Raw genomic sequence first — 23,758 nt, forward strand, 5'->3', positions numbered from 1 at the left:
GGTGTTAGGTAATATGACGCTAAAAAGAAAGAAATGTCTGTCCTTGTTCTCCTAAGGGCTAACCAAAATCAGGCTTAAGCCAAGCGGTCTGGATTTGAAGACGATGTGTCAATTCCAGTGTACCTGTTAATATTGTTATCAGACAAACAATGCCATCGCTTAGTGGTATTAAAATTTATTGTGACTGTTTAAAGATCCTGTGGGTCAGGAATTCAGGCAGAGCATGGCTGGAATGGTGTGTCTTCACTTCACAATATCTAAGGTCTGGTCTCTGCTGGGAAGACCTGAAGGCTAGGGTGACTTGATGACTGGGGGCAAAAGTCATCTGGAAGTTTCTTAACTCACCTGTCTGAGGGTTGATGCTGTGTATTGGCTTAGTGTTTAATTGTGCTTTCAGCTGGAACATCTAGATGTGGGTCCTCTTGATCTGGTTTCCATGTGGGGGGAGTTTGAGCTTCCTCACAATAATGGCTACTGAGTTCCAAGAATGAGTATGGCAAAAGAGCATGGTAGGATGAATGACCCTTTCACGATCTAGCCACAGCTTCAAACGCTGTTGGTTGAAGCAATCTCAAAGGTCCATTCAGGATCAAGGAAAGGGGTCATAGACCTCACTACTTGATGTGAGGGAGTGTCAGGGTCACCTTGAACTAAGAGCATGAATAGTGATGGGAAGTATTCAACCCCACCCAGCAATAAAGTTGTGCTGCGGATGTCAAGATACGGTCATCCCCTAGATGACAGTTGGATTCTCTGATAAAAGTGAATCCAAAGTTCAGAGGGGTCTTTTGAGTTCTTGGGTTGAGCTTCAGTATTCAAATGGAATATCCTGAACAAGTAGCCCATGATTGTGGCAACATTACATCTGATTGGCCATTTCATTTAATGAAAAATTCTGCCAATCTTCTGGGTGTTTATCTACAAATAGCAGATGACACTCTAAGTCAGTCACATTAATGGTTTCAGACTTTTTCCTCAGTTCACTAGACTCGCATCTCTTTATAACTTGTTAAAACTTCATCCAGTTTCCCATCTATCTAACAACTCATCCACCCCTCCACCACCCGTTCACTCATCCACCTCACATTGGTGCATGCTGTTTGTCAGGCAACATACTGGGCATTATGGCAGGAGGAGGGGTGGGAAGAGGCAGAGCTCGGTAGATCATGGACCATGCCTTCAGGTGACTTGGTGTCTCTTGAGATGCACCCTTCTACCAGTAAGTAACAATGCTCTGGGGTTGCTGTGGAGTCTTGCTTGCAGGGAACTCTCCTAATGAAGCCACATCCTCTAGACCTGAGGTGGACTTGGCTATTAGTGTTCTTGTGACACCTCCCCACCCCCATCCTTTCTGGCAGTGCCCACATTTGGTACCAAGCAGGCCAATACCATCTGGATTGAGTTTGTGACAACCAGTGATGATAACGTATACAGAACCAGCCAAACAGACATGGGATTTTGGTTGTCTGTCTGATGGCAGTTGGAACACAGCCGTCTTTGTTGACTACGTTTTAGCCACTCATTTCCCCATTATCCTAGAGCCAGCCACACACTGCAGCTTGGGATTGGGTAACCTTTTGGATCTTTCATGAAGTCATTGCCATTTTTCTTGCCAAATTCCTTACTCCAACTATAGAGTCCTTCTTTGCTCTGGTTTCTAGTAGCCCACCTTCTCCAGTGTGCTGGTGGGAGACATGGGCTTCCCTGTGCTGCGCTGCTTGACTGTTTTGCCTCATTCACACCCCTGGGTGTTCAGTCACTTGTGCTGTGACAAAGCCGCAGGAAGATGTGAGGGGCAATCTGACACACACAGGAACCAGACACCCGCATTCCCATGATGCTGCTGCCACTGAATGAATGAATCAGTGAATCACTGTGTACACAGAGACACTGCACAGAGGTAGATTACACAAGTGATCATTTTGAGGGATTTCTAGGACATTATTGTAAACGAGCACAAATTTAAATGCTCTGTGTTAGATCCCAGTGATCAGGGTTTTTTGTTTTGTTTTAAGGTGTGAAAGATCAATTCTTAGAGCAAACTCTTTCCCTTTGCCCCCAAGCCTCATCAACTCCTGTTCATATGGTGGTAGACTCTGCTTGGTTGGATGATGGATAATTCAAAATCCTGTTGGGGGCACAAATGAAGGGTGGTGCTCTTCCCCTTTAGGTGCCATGGTAAATGTGGTCCAGCCAAGGCACCATGTTCTTTCTGGGCACATCACCAAGGTGGTAAGGGGTCAAGCTCAAGAGTAAGGCAGTGGGAATATCTCTTGACATGTTACACTTCAGATTTAAGGAGCGTTTATGGATCCCTCTTAGGTTCAGATACGTTACTTTTTTAAAAAAATGTAATCCACACAACAGCCAGTTCAGAGATAACTGTTCCCTTGACCTTGCTCAAGCAGAAAGAGAAGCCCAGAGGGGTAAAGTAATTTGCTGAAGGTCACACAGTAGGTTGCTCAGTATTCAGTCCCAGAGCTGTCAGGATCCCAATGCTGAACATTGTGAGGGGTTAGAGTAGTAAAGTTTTCTCATAGGAAAAGCCACCTCAGGACTCCTTGCTAAGAACTCCAAGTAATCCCATCTTTGTTCTGTCTCAGGTGTGCACACAGGTACATTTGCCCACATCCAACCCCTACTCAATGCTGCTGACGCATGTGTTCTCAGCATGGGAGCTCGGGCGGATTCAGAGGTTCCCACACAAATGGTTTCAAGATACAGACTTTATATATATATTCGCAGAACCGATGGCTGGTTCATTCTGTCCAACAAAACATGAAAACACCCTGCTTTCTATTGACCGTCTGGTTTGTCCAGAAAGTTGTCTTGTTGGTAACAGCCCTGTTTGAAACAAGCCCACCGCTTCCCTTTCGGCCAGAACACAGTCGGCAGGCCTACCAGTTGTGCAACAGAACCTTTACTTTGTATTTGTGTGTTTTGCCTGGTGTGTTTGTGGGTTGCAAAGGGACTCGTGTTTCCATGTTTACAAAGAGCAGTATGGTTGCAAATCTGTGCTAGTGATAGACGGGAGCTGGCCAGGGGTCCCGTTACACAAATATTATTTATGAAACCCAAAGCTCAAGTCAAGCCTTCCCTTGAAATAATAGCGGGGTATATGCATTGCAGTGAAGAACTGAAAATTAGCATATTTCCAAATCCTTCTTGGTGACTTGTTCTTTTTTGAAAAGTTAAACACAGCTCTGTGTGTGTGTGTAAAGCAATATTATAACATTATGGACATTTTCGGAGATGAAAAGTAAGTTGCCTCCAACCCTGATGCAGTAACACAGCTCATCTTGTTGGTGCCCTTGGAGTTTTTGGTGATGAGCGTGTTTTTTTTTTTTCTCTTGAAGCCATCGGTTTATATACATTTTTATTCCCTTTTTACTTCACAGTATTTTATAGTCATTTCCTGTGTTGTTTCTTCTTGATATAGGGCAGAGTGGAATTGCCCTATAGGGTTTGCAGGAGTCCTGGATTGCTAACTGCAAGATTGGTGATTCAAACCCACCAGTCACTCCTTGAAAACCCTATCCAGGGTCACTATGGGTGAGAGCTGACTCGATGGCATTTAACAACCACAACAGTAGGGTTTCCAAGGCTGCATCTTCGGCGACGCAGACTGCCTTGTCATAGAGTCGCTATGAGTCGAAATTAACTCATTGGCTCAACAGCGTAGTTTCGCACATGTTCGATGGTTAAGAAATATGTAAACACTACAGAAATGGGCACTTCTTGAAAATCACCCTAAGTGGCTTGTGGGTATAAGTGTCGAAAATCCTCTTTGAAAGCCCTGCAGCTAGTCGGTGAGCGTGCAGGGTGAGCTGTCTGAATGGGAAGGGAAGTTTGTCACACTAGATGTGGCTAAGTGTGACACATAGACACTCATTATATATTGGAGGAGCAGGTAGGTGGGTGTGTGCATGTGTGTGCTGTAGTATCAGCACCGCACTTCAAATCACAAGGTGAGCGGTTCAAGGACACCAGCTGTTCCTCGCAAGCCCTATACAGCTTCACTGTGAGTTGGAACTGATTCAATAGCATTGTTATTAACAACAACATCAAGAAGTTGCGCAGGTAGCTGGGTGCAGTTTTTGCCTTCGTCTCCCATTTTCTCACGAGGCACTGGTGTTTCAGTGGTAGAATTCTCATCTCCCATGCTGGAGACCCAGGTTCAAGTCCCACCAAAGCACCTCATGTGCAGCTGTCTCCCATCCATTGGTGAAGGCTCACGTGTTGCTGTGAGGCTGAGCAGGCTTCAGTGAAGCTTCCAGACCAAGACAGACTAGGAAGAAAGACCTGGTGATCTACTGCCGTAAATCAGCCCACAACAACAGGGAGATCCGAGGTCAATCCTGGGGGGGTGGTACAGGACCCAGTTACGTGTCGTGTGAGCAGTTGTCATGAGTCAGGGCATCAACTCAACGACAGCTAGCAACATAAACAACTGTTTCTCGGAGAGAAAATCGTTCACACATACACACACACCCCAATGCAAAATCTGCAGTGTGCTCAGATTGTTCCCTGGCATATCAGTTCCGTCGGAACAAATTTGTGTTTTCAAAATAAGCGATAGCGGAACCGACTGTACCTTTTCTGTTTGTATTCCCTCTTGTTTGACTGGCATCTTAAGCTTCTAGTCAGTTTGCAAACAGAAGCTGAGTTGCCAGAAGAGCATTTTTATCTTTGTAGACTGTAATAAATAAAAGTAAGACTGTAGATAGATGATTACTTTTTCATAAATAAGGATTCCATCAAGTTTACTTGATCATAAAGGTCTGTCCTTACCAGATTACTATCTGCTGTATTTTCACAATTTGGAACTTAGAGCAAATGGAGCTACAAAATGAACTTCTCGTGCTTTCTTTTCTTTTGATTAATTGAAAACCCTTTCATTCATTCATTCATTCATTTGTTTTTTAAGGAACCCTGTTGACTAGCAGTAGTCATTGATTCTCTTTGTAGTTGGGAGGGACAAGTTCGGATTTCTCTTTGAAGAGAGTCCTCTCTGACTGAGCTCCAGTCTCTTGAGGGAGGAGTGAGGCTGAACTAACATGATAGATTGGCTTCTCCAATCCCCCTTGAGTAGACATGAGGTTCGTCCTGTCATTCCATCTTGTCCCTGGGTTTCTGCCTTGATCTACCCTCCTCTCCAACCTCACCATGGGAATGAGGGATGGAGGGCAGCATTCCTGCCTCAGCCCTGAGGAGTGTGTCCTTCTGAACCTCTGGAGAGTCTTATGATGATAGCCTCCCTCAGTAATCGAATGTCCTATTGGAGAGTGACTAATAACCTTGTGGTTTAAGAGACATCAGGAACCCTCTTCCTGGACTCTTTGCAGTGATTAGTATTGAAAACATTGTGCCCTTGTATCACCTAACACGTTGCCATCAAGTTGATTCTAACTTACAGTGTCGTTACAGAGTAGTACGTTTATGGAGTCAGACTGCTGTATCTTCCGCTCATAGAGCAGCTGGTGGATTCGAACTGCTGACCTCTTGGTTGTATTACCAAACCTACCTAGCCTCTTGTTTGTGAGTCAGTTCCAATTCATAGACCTATAGGGTCAATTAGAATGACCCAATAGGGATTCCAAAGCTACTAATTAAAAAACAAACCAACAAAAAACTGTATTGTGAATTGAGTGAGGGCTTACAGATCACATCATCAGTTTTACATTCAACCAATCATATACTCTGTTCATCTCAGTGGTCTCAATCCCTTCAATGAGGCCTATCCTATATCCATTAAATAATCACTCCCACCAACTCCCAACTTCCCTTATACCCTGGCAACTACTAACCTGCTTTCCATCTCTCTGGATTTGCCTATTCTGAGTATTTCATACTAAAGAAATCACAGATTCTGTGTCACCTTTTATATCTGGCTCAAGGTGTAACCTTTCATGTAAGCATGTGTAACTTCTCACATCTGGCTTCTTACACTTAACAAGTGTTCAGGATTCATCCAATGTATCAATACTTTTAAATGTATCAATACTTCATTTGTTCTTACGGTGGAACAGTGTGCGTTGTCTGATTATACCACACTTTGTTTATGCATTCATCCACTCATGGACAATTGGATACTGTCCACTTTTTAGCTATTATGAATAATGCTGTTATGAACATTCAAGTTCTAGGTTTCACGGGGACATATGTTTTCATTTCTCTTGGATGTAGAACTAGGAGTGTATCATATGATAGCTCTGTGTTTAACCTCTTGAGGTACTCACCAGAAATTTATGTGAATTCCAATTTCTCTACATGTCTTTCTACACTTGTTTTTCTCTTTTGTTGGCAGCCAACCTAGTGGGTGTGAAATAGTGTCTCATTGTGGCTCCCCTCATCCCTGCGGTACTACAGAGCCCTCAATCATATTCTCACCTAGAAGCCACCTTGGTTTACATGGATCGGAGCCAAGTTGCCTGAGTGGCAACCATTTCCCTTAGTTACATAGGATGGAATGGGAAGACACGTTTCTTCTTACTACTGAATCTCTGACTAGGACACCTGAAACAATCAGTGTTCTGACCCCGGAACTGCCCAGACCAGGCTCTTCCCAGAACCCATCTTGTCTTTACTCCTCCTGAGGACTTCATATCCCAAGTTCTAATGATGGGTGCCCGTACCCCTTCACCTCGAAAGGAGTTACCCCAAATGTGGAAACAATGCAGATGAGAGATTGAACATGCTGCAATCCTGTTTCAGGATGGCATCTCTGGTGTATGTGTGGGCAGACAGCAGGTGTGTACAGCTTCTTCTTGCTTTGCTTTTTAGTTTCCCATGTATCTTGGACAGTGGAGAAGCCAGGGTAGGAAATACGGTTGGTGATGAGTCTTTTGGTATTTGAGCCAGTGGAGAACTACAGCAGATGGGAAGAGAGGTCCACTTAGCGCACGAGTGAATGGATGAGCTGAAAGTGACAATTGGACCTTGGTTCAAGTCCTTTGGGATCAGTCAGAAGTTTTTATGCAGTTGAAGGAGTTAGTGTAGGTTTCTTAATTAGAGTGGATTCAAAAATCAACTCTGCCCTTACCATCTCTCAGTTGGGTTGTAGAAAAGGGGATGAGACAGCGTCTGCTCAGTACTTGGTAGTATGCCCATGTCTGAAAAATGTTTAATAAATGTTCCGAGTTACTAGTGTTATCATTAGACTGTATTAGCATCCACCCACCAAACCCATTTGCCATTGAGTTGATTCCAACTCATAGCAACCCTATATAGGGTTTCTAAGACTTTAAATCTTTATAGGAGCAGACAGCTTCATCTTCCTCCCACGGAGCAGCTAGTGCATTTAAACCACCAACCTCCTGGTTAGCAGTCCAGTGCTTACCTACAGCATCACCAGGGTTTCTTGTATTAGCTTGGTGTTGTTAAGTGCGTTGAGTCGGTTCCTACTCACAGTGACCCTGTATGGGATTTCCAAGTAGCAGCTAGTTGATTGAACTACCAACCCTGTGGTTAGCAATCCAGTGCGTATCCTATAACTCCACACCAGGACACCTGTTTTAGCATTGTTGTTAAGTGCAGTTGAATGGGTTCTGACTCATAGCGACCCTTTATAGATAGGGTTTCCAAGGCTGTAAATCTTTATGGGAGAAGAAAACCTCATCTTTCTCCCTCAGAACAGCTGGTGGGCTCGAACCACCAACCTGTGGTTCACAGTTCCCTTGCTTATCCTATAGAGCCACAGCGCTCCCCTATATTATGTTTGTTGTTAAGTGCCGTCTGATAGCAACCCTGTGTAAGAGTTTCCAAGGAGTGCTAGTGAGTTTGAACCTCCAACATTGCAGTCCAGTGCCTTATCCTGCAGTGCCACACCAGAACTAAACATTAGCATGTTGTTGTTGTTGTTAAGTGCCGTTGAGTCAGCTCCTACCCACAGGGACCATTTATAGGATTTCCAAGGAGCAGCTGGTAAGCTTGAACCACCAACCTTGTGGTTCAAACCAGCTTTGCAGTCCAGTGCATTAACCTACAGTGTTACACCGGGGCTACCCATATTCTCCTCTCTTTCCTCCGCCCCGCTGTTCCTCCTTCTCTTCCTCCTTCCCACCTCTCCTGTTCCTTCTTCCTTTGCTCTTTGTGTTCCTCTTTGCCTTCATTCCCTTTCTTCTCCTGTTTGATGATGATCAATAAGGGTGGAAACGCCCACCCCAAAGTGGTCTTTAAAAGGCTGAATCTACTTTGGTGCAATGAAAAGAATAGAGGTCTTTGGTGAAAGCTTCCAATGAGATTGAAAACAGGTCTCAGACAGACAAAGAACAGTACCCGCCCAGTGTAGCACTGTGCAGCCATCATGGGAAATGACAGTGTGCTTTTGTCTTGGTTCAGTTCAATGATGTCTTAAAATCAGCCTTCTGGATTCATCCTGGAACGACTGACTTTGGGCATCTGAGGGTCCATCCATGCCCAGAGATAGTAGTACCTCTGTCCTGAGGACTCGTGCTTTGCTTGTTGGTGGGTACTGATTTTCTGCTTCTCTCTCACCTTGTACCCCAGGTTGAAAGGATTGTAGACAAGCGGAAGAACAAGAAGGGAAAATGGGAGTACTTGATCCGATGGAAAGGGTACGGGAGCACCGAGGACACTTGGGAGCCGGAGCACCACCTCTTGCACTGTGAGGAGTTCATCGATGAGTTCAATGGTCTGCATGTGTCCAAGGACAAGAAGATCAAGTCGGGGAAGCAGCCGAGTGCCTCCAAGCTCTTGCGTGACAGTCGAGGGCCGTCGGTCGACAAGCTGTCCCACAGACCTTCAGAATCGGGAAAGAGCAAAGGGACTTCCCATAAACGGAAGCGAATAAACCCTTCGCTGCCCAAGCCAAAAAAAGGGTATTCCACGAAACCCCCTGCCGGAGGTGACAGGGCCACCAAGACTGTGTCTTACAGGACTACTCCGAGTGGTTTGCAAATCATGCCCCTGAAGAAGGTTCAGAATGGGATGGAGAATGGGGACGCCGGTTCCGAGAAGGATGAGAGGCACTTTGGAAATGGGTCTGATCAGCCCGGCTTGGATTTGAGTGACCACGTGGGTGAGCATGATGAGGGCGACAGTGATGTGAACCACGAGCCACTGGTTGAGAACGGCCTTGGTATGTGGCTTTTCTTTCTTTGGGTTTGGCCCTGACCATGGAGGAAGGGATGTAGAGTGTGACCTAGGGAAGTGCATAGACCCCAGCCCCACCCCGCCCCCATCCCGACTCTTAGCTAGCTCGTAATTCTCCCTTCATCTCTCTTGCCTAGGGCCATGTGGACTTGGTCATGTACCCACTTTGGTGACAGACAGTTATGCTTGTGGGGACACCAAGCCTCTGATGCAGCAGCCAAGCTCTGTTATGAATCTGAAATCTCTGACTGAACTTCAGGACACCCAAAGCCATGGTAACCATTCTAGAGACCCTTCTGTGGGTCCACTCCAAGCTCTCACCCTTTAGTACCCTAGACTCATGCCCCAAGGAGCCAGTGCCTTACAGGGTAACATGTAACGCACAGTGCTCAAAAGAGCGCTTACGTTCAATTCCACTATGCCCGCAGGAGTGCGGCCAAGAGAACTGGGCTCTGGATTGGGGTCTGATCCTTCACCTCAGGCACAGTTCTGACCTGGAATGGTCGCAGCCTGTCTGGGGGCTGGAGCCTTTGACGAAGAGGGATGACCTTACATGGCTGCCTGAGCACCTCCTGTGAGAATTCGTTTTGTTTGCACCTTCCTGCTCTATCTTGAAAGGAGCTCTGGTAGCGTAGTGGTTATGAGTCGGGCTGCTAACCTCAAGGTCAGCAGTTTGAAACTACCAGTCATTCCTTGGGGAAAAGATGAAGCTCTCAGCTCCCATAAAGATTTACAGCCTCAGAAACCCCACGCAGGGTCACTATTAGTTGGAACTGATTCCACAACACATAGCCATCGTCACTCTATCCCGAAGGAACTCTGGTAGCGTAGAGGGTTACATGTTGGGCTGCAAACTGCACGGTCAGTAGTTTGAGTCCACCAGAGGGAAAATGGAGAGACTCTCTGCTCCTGTAAGGATTTATAGCTTCAGAAACTCTGTACACGGCCACTGTGAGTTGGAATTAACTCCATGGCACACCATTCTATCTTGGGAGCAAGGCAAAAAGTTATGGAATTCCCCTGTCTTCCCTAAACCCCTACAGGAAAAAACGAAGGAAAGAGGCATTTTGGTGCAGATCTTTCAGGTTCCTCAACCTGACACTTCCTCGTATGTAGCTAACAGCTAACGTGTGCTTTCACGGAGCTCTTTTCATGACCTGAGTCTTTCAGGCTGGGGAATGTAAGTCAGTTATACACACTCCCTCACTTTTTGAATCTGTGTTCCCACATTTGCACGTTGCTGCTGGAGCCCTAGGCCTAGGTGTGTCAGGCTGATCCCCTTCCAGCAGAGCAGGGTGTTTGGTCTCCGGGTGGGGGCTGGAGTGCAGGTTGGGACCAGCTGAGAGAGCTCACAGGCGGCTGGGTGAGGAAGAAAGACACACAGTAAAGTACCAGTGATGTCAGAGTGCTCTGAGCAGACTCTGGGAATCGGCTTTTGCTGGGGAATCGAAAGCAATCTGCTCCGAGGTTCCTCTTTCTCCAGAGAGAGGAATTTCACCCAAACAGGACTGATTTAGCAGTGGCTGTCCCAGATTGACTCCTGTTTCCGTCTGGGGATCCCTGACGCTGACATAACTGTGCTTGTGAACATATGTAGACGCTGTTTGTTTTAGAGATCCGTCTCCTGGGGAGAAGTGGGCTTGTGTAAATGAGAGCTGGCGTCAACATCCTGGGTTTGATGTTGCAGTGACAGCTGCCAGCCAGAGACACGCTCCCTGGGTTGGGGTGGGTGGCTCTGGAGCTCCTGAAGCTCTGGGGGGAGATGGGGAACCATGGTGGGAATCTGGGCCCGAGTCCGAGTCCCTGCACTTTGGCTGTGGGCCCACTGCCCAGGAGGAAGGGAGCCCATGGAAGAGGCCGTAGTGGGAATGCCGTGTGAGGGAAGTAAGTCAGGCATGTGGAACAGCCAAGGAGATATAGGCTCCTCTGTCCTGGCCAACTTTGCAAAGTGGGCCCCAGGTGTTGGCTGTTTCTTCATCCTTAAGTAGCCCTGGTGGTCTTGTGGGTTAGGCACTGGACTACTAACAAGTCAGCGGTTCAAACCCACCAGCTGCTCTGAAGGAGGAGGATGCTCTACATTGAGATGCTGGACAATCAGCACTGGGCGGCAAACTGCAAGGTGGGCGGGCGGGCAGCCCAGACTCACCACACAGGCTCTCTGGGAGTTGGAACCAGGGCGGTTAGGTTTTGGTGTCCATCGTTGGTCCTCCTGGATGCCTCCTGGACCATAATCTGATGGGGGTGTGGTCGCACACATGCTGGGCAGGCATGAGGTGAAAGGACAGAGACCAAGCAGTGGGGGTTATTATGTATTTGATTAATTTTGGTGACTATCTCAGGGAGCCTCAAAAAGTTTGTGGACAAATTCCATTATCTGTGAATCCCATTTTCCTAGAACTTGTTGAAGCCGCTCGTACTTGGAGCGTCACATTTGCCGTTTGAATGTTTTCTTGTGTCTAATTCCATGACATTAATAGCACTCATCATGTTGCACAGCCGTCCCCTTATCCATTTCCATAGTCTCCCTTCACGGAAGCTCCCTGTCACCCAAGCACGTTTGATTTCTCATCCTTCCCCTCTCGCATGCTCCTGGCAACCACCAGTAAACATTGATGTTCCTCGTGGTTGCCTGTTCTAGATATGTTGCTATGAGTTACAACGGACTCAGCAACATACAACATCAACAAACTTCCACATACTGTAGATGTTCCTGGAGAAAGACAAGGCAGTTTGCTCCCATAAAGGTTGCAGCTTTTAAAACTCCGTTGTTACTAAGTGCCATCGACTCAGTTCCAACTCATAGAGACTCTGTATAGGGTTTCCAAGGGATAGCTCGTGTGTTTGAACTGCCAGCCTTGCAGTTCAAACTGACCTTGATGTTGAGTGTTTATCCTGTGGCACCACCCCAGGGCGACTCAAAGCTCTATAGGGCACTTCTACTGTGTTCGATAGGGTGGATATGAGTGAGGCATTTGACTTCATGGCCTTGGTTTTTATTCTAGATGCTGCGTGTAAGTGGCTGATTTTCATCTATATCATGTTTCTAGTTCCACCCGTGTCATATATGCATCAGAACTTCATTTGCTGGTATACCTTATGTTTATCCGTTCCTCTGTTGATGGAAGTGTTAGTCTCATTAACTCCAAAACGCTTCTCTAGATTTTCCTCTTCTCTGATCTCTTCTTCTGCCTCATTTTGGTCGCTGGTGGGGATGCTCTGCTCCTTGGGCCATGCTTAAATGGAGAAGAGGAAGCTGCCCTTTTTGGTGCTGTTTTGGGTGTTCCAAAAAGGGCCTTCAATCCCATTCCATTGACAAGGTTCTCAGCCTGTATGTATACAAGGTTCATCTGGCACTTTGTTAAAACTACAGCTGCTTTAGAGTCTGACTCACTAAGCAGAGGGTGGAGCCTACAAGGTAGGTTTTTGATACTCATCCGAGATGACGTCGGTATATTCTGAGAAATCCTCCATGGCCATATAGGGTCAGCTGTTACATTTCCCATCATGTGTCCAATGTCTGATTATCCATGAAGCAAGGTAAGCACGGGCTTACTTGTGCTTACTAATCTGTAGTGAACAATCCCCCCCCACCCCCCGTACCCCCCACACCCCATCCAAGATTCTGCATCTAGCTGTGACTGGCATGTGTCTCTCACCCTCTCAACTGCACAGCACCTTCCTACAGAAATCAAAGCCTCGTTACAAATTCACCGTCGCTGACAGGGACAGGGTGTCAGCACAGAGGACATTGTTTCACATATGAAACATTGGTTTCACCATATGGGAAACTGTTCATTATAGATTCGTAAGTGAGCACAAGTAGGCCTGCACTTACCTTGTTTCCTGGGCAATCCACCCTGCATGTGTCGATTTAATTCTCTTTAATACTTAGTGTTTGAGCCCCTGCTGAGGCTTAGTTACTAGACTAGGTGCTTGGAATAGAATAATTAAAAGATAGTTAGGGACTTCTTCCTCATGGGAGAGTGGCTGCCTGTTGGGAAGGCTCAGTGGAAGCAGTAACATGGGTATTAGGCACAAGTTCTGCGCCTGCCTTACCGCCTGTGATGTCTTCTGTGGCCAGTGAGGTGACCACTGTCTTGGTCACTGTCAATCCAGTTTGGAGTGACCTTATTATCCAGGTCTTGTGGGAAGAGGAAAAGACTGGGAATCCTTGCCTAGAGAGAGATAAAGAGTTTTGTTGAAGAGAATGATTTGGGGCTTTTGGATAGGCTACAAGACAGAGGGAGCTACAAAGAAAGGTTCTAGAGCTTTCCAACAAGGAATCAGATGTGAAGGCAGGAAGAAACATGGCACCGTTGGTGTCAGCCAGGGAGCAGCCCTGTCCAGATCCATGGTCATACCTACCCTGGAACCCTGCCATGTCCTCCTCACTTCCTTCCCCTACCTGTGCCTCCCCTCTGGATTGCAGAACCCAGTCCCCGTGGGCGCAGGAGGAGCCAGGGAGGAAGGCCCTCACTGTCTGGAGGAAGGGGGTGGGAAGACCCTGGCAGTGCTTGCACAGCATTTGTTTTTGGGGGTAGGCTGTTGCTTTTTATGTGATTTTAACTCCTCTGTGGTGAATTAAGGTTCTGCATACAGAAAAGCTACTTATATAACGCGTTACTCATTTACTGCTGACTTCCTTGGTCTGTACTTTGGGAACACATTCTAAATCGGGGTTCTGCCGGCTAGTGTTGTGGTTTCAGACTGCCTTTGTGACGTATTCACCAGCGACTCAGTTACGCCTTCAGTTCCAGTCTTTCTCCAGTCATGACAAATGGCTTTGTGGTCAGGGGGCCATCTGTTGTGGTATCCCTCAGGGAGCTTGTTAAAAATGGGATCCCCGGACCCAGTCGAAAGAATCAGAGTCTCAAGAGGTAGGGGGTGAGGTTATGCATTTTGAATGCTGAATTTTAACAGCTGTGGGTCTACTCCGTATTTCCTGTGGGTGTGTGTAGTTACAAAAGATGGTGGTAGATCCCAAAGTACTCCTTGGATTTTCAGCATGTACATAGGAATGTAATAGGGTTCTTCAAAGCTTTAAAACCTGACTTGATGTGTCCTCCTTGCACATGCCCTTCTACGAGGCTTCTTTTTGTTCTGCCTATATTTTACTGTGTTTTCAGTGAAGGATTACATAGCAGTTTGTGTTCAGTGATATTGGTTACATTCTATCACCCATCTTTTTATCTAAACAGACCAGGTTCATCTATATAAAAAAGCTGTTGGGTTGGCAAACCCGCCCATGCTCCCAACCAGGAGAGCTTTGCAACATTCTCTTATCCATATAAGCCAAAGTATTGCTACCTCGCAGTTTCAGAAGACCGTTGAGTCTCGTCTCAGGGAGTGGTGGTAGCTCACTCTCAGTCCTTGTACGACACTTTGCCTTCATGTTCTTGGATCAACTCCCAGCGTTCAACCTGAAACCAGTGGAATCTGCTGGTGGTGCTGATGCCGTGACCCATGCTCATTTGTTCCTCTGATACTCCCTCACATCTTCACAATCGTTGTCATTTAGACAGGTGTTGCAGCTCAGGTGTTACACTGCTCAGTGTTGTTAGAATTACTCCCACTGGAGAATGAGCCATCTCACTTAAACACACATTGTGTGTTTAAAAACAATGGAGATATTGTTTTTCTCTATTGATTTCTCACACACTTAGCTTTTGTTTTTATAATGTTTATCCCTTTCTATTCACTCTGCCGACAGGACTATTGTCTTTTTTTTTTTTTTTAAGTTTTTATTGTGAATTATGTGAGTTTACAAGGGAGAACATCAGTTTTACATTCATCCTATCGTATTTCATTTCATTGCAACAATTACAGTCCTCTCCATGTATCATCAAACCACCAAAGGGTAGTGTCCTGACCGTCAGCACACAGCGTCTCTCCCTCCCTGGGTCCATTATCCCCAGCCACTCCATCTGTCCACATCATCGTCTCTGCCCCCATTTCTTGCGTCACTGCTTCTCTGGGTAGGGTCCCACACTCCACTCTTCTTAATTGATGGTCCCAGGGACCTCCGCTCCTGGACTGCAAAATCAACCACTCCCCTCCTTTTGCTACAAAACATCCACCTTTACATTTCCAACCCTCATAATCAGTCCTGATAGCGATTATTCACTATTGTACCACACAAGTCTTATCTCCATCTTCTTTCATGAGCCCCATCCCAGTGGAGATTCTACCTTCCCCCACCCTAGCTGGAACTAGGCTCCCTCTTGAAAGCTTGTAAGCCAGTCACTTCTTGCCTTTGTAGCCCCTCCCCCATTTTGAGTAGCCAATGTCTAAGTTGCCCATCCCTGTCAACCCTGTGTGCTGATGGGGTGGGAGTGATCCTTGCTTTTTTTGAGCTACTACATCCATAAGTATATGTAAAGTTCATCAAATTTTAGCAAGTTAACTCTTTTTTTTTTCCCCTCCTGTTTCTTCTTCTAGTCGAGTTCTGATCATTTAGCCATTGAAGCCAGGTCATGTGGGTATTATCTGCAAGTATGGGTGTTCTTGTGCATCTTGCCTCACTTCATGTCATCTGGTTGCTTTGCTCTCTGCTCTGGTCTTCTGTGGCCATGTCACTGCCTCTGGGCCCAAAAGTCCCCGGGTCTTGCCATACTGTTGGCCAACCAGTTCTCTACTCGGGGTCACAGGAGTCTATTAAATGTGGTTGGACTTAGCTCCCAACTTCATTGCTGGTTTTCTCCCTTCCCCTTACCGGTGACCAACATGGTCATCAGCCAGACCACATGCCTGCTTGTGAATTCCCCTTGAGTGTTAGTCTAGGAAGGGGGTTTGTCCTGAGGGGACCTGACCACTTGCCTTGATGGCTCCCAGGCGAACAGCTCCTTGTTCTTGTAGTAGTCAGTCAGATTGCCATTACTGTTTTTGATTTTTCCTGACGGTCTTTCTTTCATGAACTATCTTCTCTTCTTCTAGCCCCTCCAGGCTGGTCTGCTTGTCCTGTCAAGTGGAGATTTCCCACCTCAGAGGGTTCTGGATGGGGTTCTGGATTCCACCTATGATCTTATGTAATGCAAAGGTTCCACAGAAGCCTCTTTCACTGGGCAACTTCTAGCCCCCTTTAAGGTATTCCAATCAGTTATAGGCAGAAGATGGACTTGCAAGTTTTCAATTGTGATGTTCCTGGCTATTCCTTTATCTCCCCCTCAAGTGTCTATTTTACAATGATAAGCAAGGGAAACCAAGATTCAAAAGATAGCCAAGCATCTTAACATTATTCCTATCCCTGTATCCCAGAGCCCTGTGTTCAAGGTTGTGCATACATCATCATTTACCTTTGACCCACTTATCCCATGCAAACCTGTCTAACTGTTCTCCCATCTGCCTTTTTCTTCCATTCCCATCCCCTTATTGTGTATTGTTCCCCCCTCCCCCGCCGCACCCCCAGCACCCAAGCTATCCTGTGTCTATTCCTACCCTGTGCTCTCCCTCCCCTCCCTTCATCCCATACATCCCGCAGCAAATATGTATATATATATATATAATTTTTCCCCTGTTTAAGGTGGGTTCTGTTTCTTAATCTGTTACAATAATGGTCCTATGCAGTATTTCTCCTTTTGTGACTGACTAATTTCACTCAGCATACTGTCCTCAAGGTTTATCCATGTTATGCGGTGGCTTGCAGCTTCCTTGTTGTTCTTCAAGATGACTATCATCTTTTACCTTATTGATTATGATGGGTTTTGCTGGTCTTTAAATGAGTTCAAAACCAAGTACAAGTATGAGAAGTAATTACGCATCCTGGTGTGGCACTGTGGGTTAATGCGCCAGACTGCCAATGCATTTGAACTGCAAGGTTGACAGTTCAAGCTCTCCAGCAGCTCCTCGGAAACCCTATACAGGGTCACTATGGGTTGGAACTGACTCGACGGCACTTCACAACAACAACTGCCATAGGGCTGATTCCAGCTCATAGTGAGCTTGTGTCTACTTCTGAGACTGCAAATCTTTACAGGAACACAAAGTCTCATCTTTCTTCTTATGAACGGATGGTGGGTTTGAGCTGCCACCATCATGTTTAGAAGTCCAGTGCTTATCCTGTCACACCATACCAGGGTTCCTTCTGTAGCATGTTGTTGTTAAGTGCCATCAAGTCAGTTCCAACTCGACAAGTGACTGGTGGATTTGAACCACCAACCTTGAGGTTAGTAGTTCAGCACTTATCCTACAGTGCCACACCAAGACTCTTGTAGTATTGTTGTTGTTGCTAAGTGCCGTCCAATTGGTTTTGATTTATAGTAACTCTGTATAGGGTTCCAAGTAGCAGTTGGTGGGTTTGAACTGCTGACCATTAGCACTGATTAGAACTGATTAGCACTGCAGTGCTTATCCTATAGTCCCACACCAGGACTCCTCCTGTAGCATGTTGTTGTTGTTGTTAAGTGCCGTCGAATCTGTTCTGACTTACAGTGACCCTGTATAGGGTTTTTGAAATGCAGCTGCTAGGTTTGAACTGCCAACCTTGGGGTTCACAGTCCAGTGCTGATCCTACAGCACCACACCAGGGGTTCTCAGGCCTAGAATCTGTACCACAATTCTCCCTTCCCCTAGAGTTTCTGATTCAGGATTTGCGAATTAGAGCCCAAGACTGTATTACTAACAAGCTCCCAGATGCTGCTACTGCTGTTGGTTCAGTAGGCCAATCTTGGTGTGGTGGGTTAAGTGTTCGGCTGTTAACCACAAGGTCACCTTTCAAGCCCCTCAGCCTCTCCGTGGGAGGAAGCTGAAGCTGCCTGTTCCCATCGTGATTTGCAGTCTCCAAACCCTAAGAAGCAGCTCTGCTCTGTCCCATAGGGTCTCTATGAGTCAGGGTTGACTTAGTGGTGGTGATTTTGGCTCTAGACTGGTAAGCACCGAATGTCAGTTGATGATCTTGGGTTGATTTAAAGCACTTTTACTCAGAATCTTGAGTTTGTATTTATGAGATTTCTGTAAGTTGAAAAGCTTGTGAAATTATAGGTGTTAAGTAGAAAGTTTTAGAGTATAAGAGCTTCACTGTGTTGAGGACTTAGAATTTGCAAAGATCTTTTCTGTGATACTCTTAGGAGTTTTGAGACGTAACGGTCATTATTCTACCCATTTTACAGAGGAGGGGACTGAGGTTTCAAGTTGCTTTGGTGGGACTAGGTGAGAAATCCAGGCAATTCACATCTGAAGATGGCACTCTAAACTAAGCCTCAACTGGTTTCCAGGTGGAAAAAGACAGTCCTTCTACTCCGGAGTTGTGTGCAGAGGTTTGGTAGGGTAGGATCCACTTCTTGTCTCACATTTGTTGCTTATTTCTGGAAGGATGTATTCCGTCTAAGCCTGGGTCCTATGACTAACTCTGTACCATTCAGTTTGAACATTTGGATAAAACGGTCAGTTTCCTAGCAAAACGCAAGTGAACAAAACAGACTCAAGTAAGTCTAAGACTAGAAAATCTAAATAGTGCAATAACTGTTCAGAAATTGTGAATTCGTAGTTTGAAAGCTCTCATAAAAACCTAGGGAAAAAGGAACTGAAGACCCAGGTGGTTTTACTGACAAGCCTACCATACATTCTAGAATAGATAATCCCTACTTTCTCCAAACAGATGCAGAGGACAGAAAAAAGAGCAAACGTTCCCAGCTCCTTAGATGAGGTTCCTGAATTTCCAATCTAGATACAGAGAGGAGGGCACAGGAATGTTATATAGGACAAACTCACTTAATAATGTAGTTGTAAGTCTTAAATAATCTTTTTGGGTTTGTAGCTATACCTTTGAAACTTCCTCAAAATTGTGGCTGTTTTGGAGCCTTCTTACTTCTTGCCCTTCGGTTGACCCTAGTTCACAAACTTTAGGGTCACTACTGCTTCTCCAGGTGCCCAGGCTTGTCTAAGGAAGTGGGCTAGAGGAAGCTCGCTGTGGCAAATCCTAAGTGAAGGATGGCCTCATCCCATTTAGTGAATCAGAGTGTGTTCACTTGGTGGCCTCGTGTTAACAGTTATCCCTTTCCATGGGCACAGCTGTTCCTTAACAGTCTTCAACTGCCAATACAAGGCCAGTAAGCTCTGACCAACCTTCTGTATTTTCAAAAGTGGATGATTCTCCAAACCTGTAATAACACGAAAAGCCAAGTGATTGTTATGTTTTGGCTTTCCAAGTATAGGAAGTAAGTAACTTGTACCAGCGAATGAAACCCTTTTATGTGGTAACATTAACACCTGTCCAACTTGGCCACCATGCTGGGTGGAAAGTGCCAGAATGGGATGGAAGAACCAACTTCCTGTTCAAATGGGAGCACCTTGACACATGGCAGAGGCTGTGGGAAATTAGCTCTTCTGGATTGGGTCTTGAATCCTCGAGTTGAATTTGGCATCGAGATAAAGTTGATGGAATCTTTACCACTGTCAGAATTTGGAAATCAACTGCTTGGTTTTCTTGACAACTCAGATTTTGTTTTCCTCTCTCAACTACCTCAGAAAAGTCATAGGAACTGTTTCCACATCATAATTTATCATCATTCATCAAAGCTTGTGCCCTCACATCCCTAGAGTCCTTGGGTGGCACTGTAGGATAAGCACTGAACCGCAAATTCGTTTGATTCATAAGATCAGTGATTCGAGCTCACCAGCCACTTCTCAGAAACCTGAGTTAGGTTTACTATGAGTTGGAACTGACTCGACAGCACTCAACAACAACAACAACAACATTTGTACAGTGGACCAGTTCTCATTCACGATTGTGCTGTGGTGGTACTCGTGGTGGTGATGGAAATGGTAGCAAGGTTCCATTGAGCTCCTACGTAGGCCAGGTTTGCTGTTTGTCTTTGACACTCTTGATACCATCTAATCCCCTCAACGGCTCTCTAAGTAGCCACTTAACCAACGTAACATAATATGTAGTTTGCAAAATCTCACGGAGGAAAAAGGCAGTCCTAGTCCTCTGGCTCCATGTGTGTATTTATAATACATTTCTAAGAAGACAATTGCATCTTTATTTTTCAACTTAGCTCTAGAAATACATAAGGAGGACTTGTGTTGTGATGGTTAAAGTGTTCTGCTGCTAACTGAAAGGCTAACTGTTGAAAACCCAGTAGCTACTGCATGGGAGACCGATGTGGCAGAGTCTGCCTTTGTAAAGATGTGAGCTTTGAAAACCCTATGAGACAGGTCTGCTCTGTTCTATGGGATCGCTATCAGTCAGAATCCACTTGATGGCTGTGGCTTTGCTGTCACGTTGACTCTCACTGTGACGTCCTTATATCTCAGAGAAGGGACTGTCTGGTCCTACCTCATCCTCAGAATGCTCTCGATCTGGTTCTCGTCCATTGTGGCTGTTACTGGTCCAGGGTCTCCTGCCCTCACCCTCACTGTCCCTCTACTTCACCAAACAGGAGGCCCTCCTCTAAAAATTGATCTCTCAAGCTGCATGTCCAAAGCAAGCTGGCTGGACAGTATTATTTTGGGATCTATAAGGTTTGAATTGGCTGATTTTTTTGGAAGTCGATTCCCAGGCCTTTTCTCAGTCTGTCTTCATGGAAGCTCTGCTCAAAGCTGCCCACCAGGGGCAGTCCTGCTGGTATTTGAAGGCTCAGTGGTTTAGCACTTCAGACTCATCAGCCACTCTTTAGAAACCCCATACAGGGTTGCTATGAATTAGAATCGACTAGATGGCACTTAACAACAAATAGGATTTCCAAGGTGTGGCTGGTGGGTTTCAACTGCTGATCTTGTAGTTAGCTGTCCAGTGCTTATCCTATGGCAACACGCCAGAACGCCATATGCCTATTTTTAGATTGGTGGGGTATCAGGGGGCTTGTTATGAAAGAATTTTAAGAAAATGGAAAAGTGCATTGATGAGAAGGCCAGGAAAATTGAGTCAAATAGTTTGTGGTTTTTTTTCCATCTTGAGAGAATTTTGTCAGGAAATCTTCCGCCATCCATCCTATAACCCTGATCTTGCCCGTACAGACCTCTTTCTATTCCCCAGACTCAAAGAGCATCGAAAAGGAACTTGATTGGAGTCTGTTGAGGATGCCAAAGCTGCTGTTTTGACGTGGTGTGAATCAAAGAGTGCAGAATTCTTTCAGGGGAAGGAGTAGAGATGGGAACGCCCCCTTCAGAAGTGTATAGACCTAGATGGAGGGTGTGTCAGGAAACAAAAGCTTCACATTTTGATTTTTTTGTTTAATTAATAATTTGATGATTTATAGCAATACTTTCTGAATTACCTTTGTAAAATACTTAGTATTAATTGAACAAATTGTTGGAATGATCCCATTTCTTTTTCTCTTCTTTTTCTACACGCACACACACACATGCACACATGCACACACGCACATGCATACATTCTGTACATCTACTTGTTGTCATTGTTAAGTGCCTGCAAGTCAGTTCCAACTCATAGCAACCCTTTATAGGGCTTCCAAGGAACGGCTGGTGGGTTTGAACCACTGATCTTGTAGTTAGACAAACAGTGCTTATCCTACAGTGCTACACCACGACTCATTTTTAGAAGTAACATACATACATAATATGTACATATGTCTACATGGATTTTTTTCATATCGTTGTTGTTAAGTGCCTTAGAAATGGTTCCTACTCATAGTGGGTCTGTTTTCGAGGGTTTCCAAGGATCGGCTAGTGGGTCTGAAACACCAACCTAGTGTTTATCCTACAATGCTACACCAAGACCCACTTAAAAAATATATATATGCTTACATACTTATACATGGAGTACTCATACAGTGCTATAAGATAAACACTAGATTTCTAACTGCATGATTAGTGGTTCAAACTCACCAATCACTACTTGGAAATCTTATAACAGGTCACTATAAATTGGAACAGCAACATCAACACACACACTGGGGGCCTTCCAAAAGTTTGTGTAAAAATGGAATTAAAATATACTGGTACTTTTCCACAAATTTTTGATGCTCCCTCATATATGTCTGCATACACTGGGAATTGTGTGTGTATACTTGTGCACATAGAGAAGAGGGGGCATTCCTGCACATGTGTAAACTCAGCAGGCATTTATTGAGCTCTTGCTGTATGCTCTAAGTACTGGTTACAATGTATACTAGGTTCTGGCTGAGATCAGTGCACAGATACATACATATGGGAAGGATAGACACTGAAGCACAAATTATTCAGAGATCCAGTTGTTGTTGTGAAGTGCCGTCGAGTCATTTCTGACCCATAGCAACCCTGCATAGGGTCTCCAAGGAGTGACTGGTGAGAGACTGGTAGACCTAAAAGTCTAGTGCATTAACCCGCAGCGCCACACCAGGACTCCTCAGAGATCTAGTAGATGGTGCTAAACACCAAGGAGACAATGGATGCCGGGGAAAAGTTCAGGAAGTGCTGTGTGGGGTGCCGTTTCCAGTGATGGAGCCAAGGATGGCTTCTGAGAGGTGTTAGCTGAGTGAAGACATGAAGGCGGCGAAAACATCTTGTTCTGCAGCCTGTTTACAGACCTGCCTGGAGTTCTGTGTGTGTCAGACCAGGGGGTCTGCTCTGTGCCTTGAGCTGCCCAGTATTTTATGTAGTGGAGGGACTCAGTGGTGCCTCAGTGCACTGGACACATTGCTAAACTCCAACTTCCATCATTTTCATTGTTATTTATTGCTGTGGTTCAACATCTTCTTATGTTCCTTCTCTGGGCCCTGCGCCCGCGCAATATGATGACAAAGGCCTAGACCTCAGCTCAGCCCTGCTCCCTACATTTATAAAATATAGATTTAGTCATGTCTGTGGGTTTGGGGAGAAGCCTTGGTGGCACAATGTTTAAGTGCTTGGCTGGAGATCTGAATGTACTAGCAACTCTGAAAAAGAAAGATGTGGCAGTCTGCTTTGATACAGATTATGGCTTCAGAAACCCTGTGGGGCAGTTCTCATCTGTCCAGTAGAGTTGCTATGATTTATAACCCATCTGATGTCCACAGGTTGAGTTTTTGGTATGGGGTTGGGCTAAAGAGTAAGTGTATTCATTCATGTAAAATCATTAGACTGTTGGCAAATGGTCAACATATGATACATATTTGGCTGTTGTTATTTAAATCCTTAGGCAGTTTTCTGACTAGGTATTTGGATTTTCCCATTCATTTGTAAAAGCACCTTTCATGTTCTCTGTATGAATACTTTGTTATAGATGTTAATCCATCTTACACTCGCTGAGTGACTGCTTGCTGTAAACCTGGCACAGTTTTGGTGCAGGGAGTCTGGAAATGAGACAGTTCTTGTCTTCATGCAGCTTCCACTCTAGTAGGGAGATGTGCAAAGATATACGCAGTGTATCTTGGAAAGATATGTACAGTGGCATATATAATATGAACTCCGGAAGAGAAAGCATGGTGGAGGTGAGAGCTGGTTTAGATAGGAACCAGCCATTGTGGGAATAATGTTTGAGAAGTGAGCTGAAGGTAGTGAGGACTGAGTACTCATCCACGTGAAGGTACCCAAGTCGGGGGCATGGTCAGGTGGGAGTGCGCACACCGTGTTCACAGACTCATGAGAGTTAGTTAGGAGTATGTGGGGCAAGTGTTCCTTGCTCGTTTGCCTTTAACATGGTGTGCTTTTTCTTTTTTAAACTTATGACATATGTGTGTGTACCACTCAGGTGTCCTACAGAGAAATAAAACCAACAGGATATATATAT

General features: G+C 45.4%; 1 protein-coding gene across 1 annotated transcript in view; it reads left to right on the plus strand.

Annotated features, from left to right (window-relative positions):
• The first annotated feature begins 1,173 nt into the window (after positions 1 to 1,173).
• Positions 1,174 to 23,758, plus strand: part of CDYL2 (chromodomain protein, Y-like 2) — an 87,566-nt gene continuing 64,981 nt past the window's right edge. Inside the window, exons 1-3 of the mRNA XM_006860300.1 lie at positions 1,174 to 1,219; positions 1,359 to 1,426; positions 8,509 to 9,100. Coding sequence (XP_006860362.1) covers positions 1,174 to 1,219; positions 1,359 to 1,426; positions 8,509 to 9,100 — 706 coding nt within the window. The remainder of the gene's footprint in view (positions 1,220 to 1,358; positions 1,427 to 8,508; positions 9,101 to 23,758) is intronic.

Source organism: Chrysochloris asiatica, unplaced genomic scaffold (genome assembly GCF_000296735.1).
Source record: "Chrysochloris asiatica unplaced genomic scaffold, ChrAsi1.0 scaffold00037, whole genome shotgun sequence".
NCBI lineage: Eukaryota > Metazoa > Chordata > Mammalia > Afrosoricida > Chrysochloridae > Chrysochloris > Chrysochloris asiatica.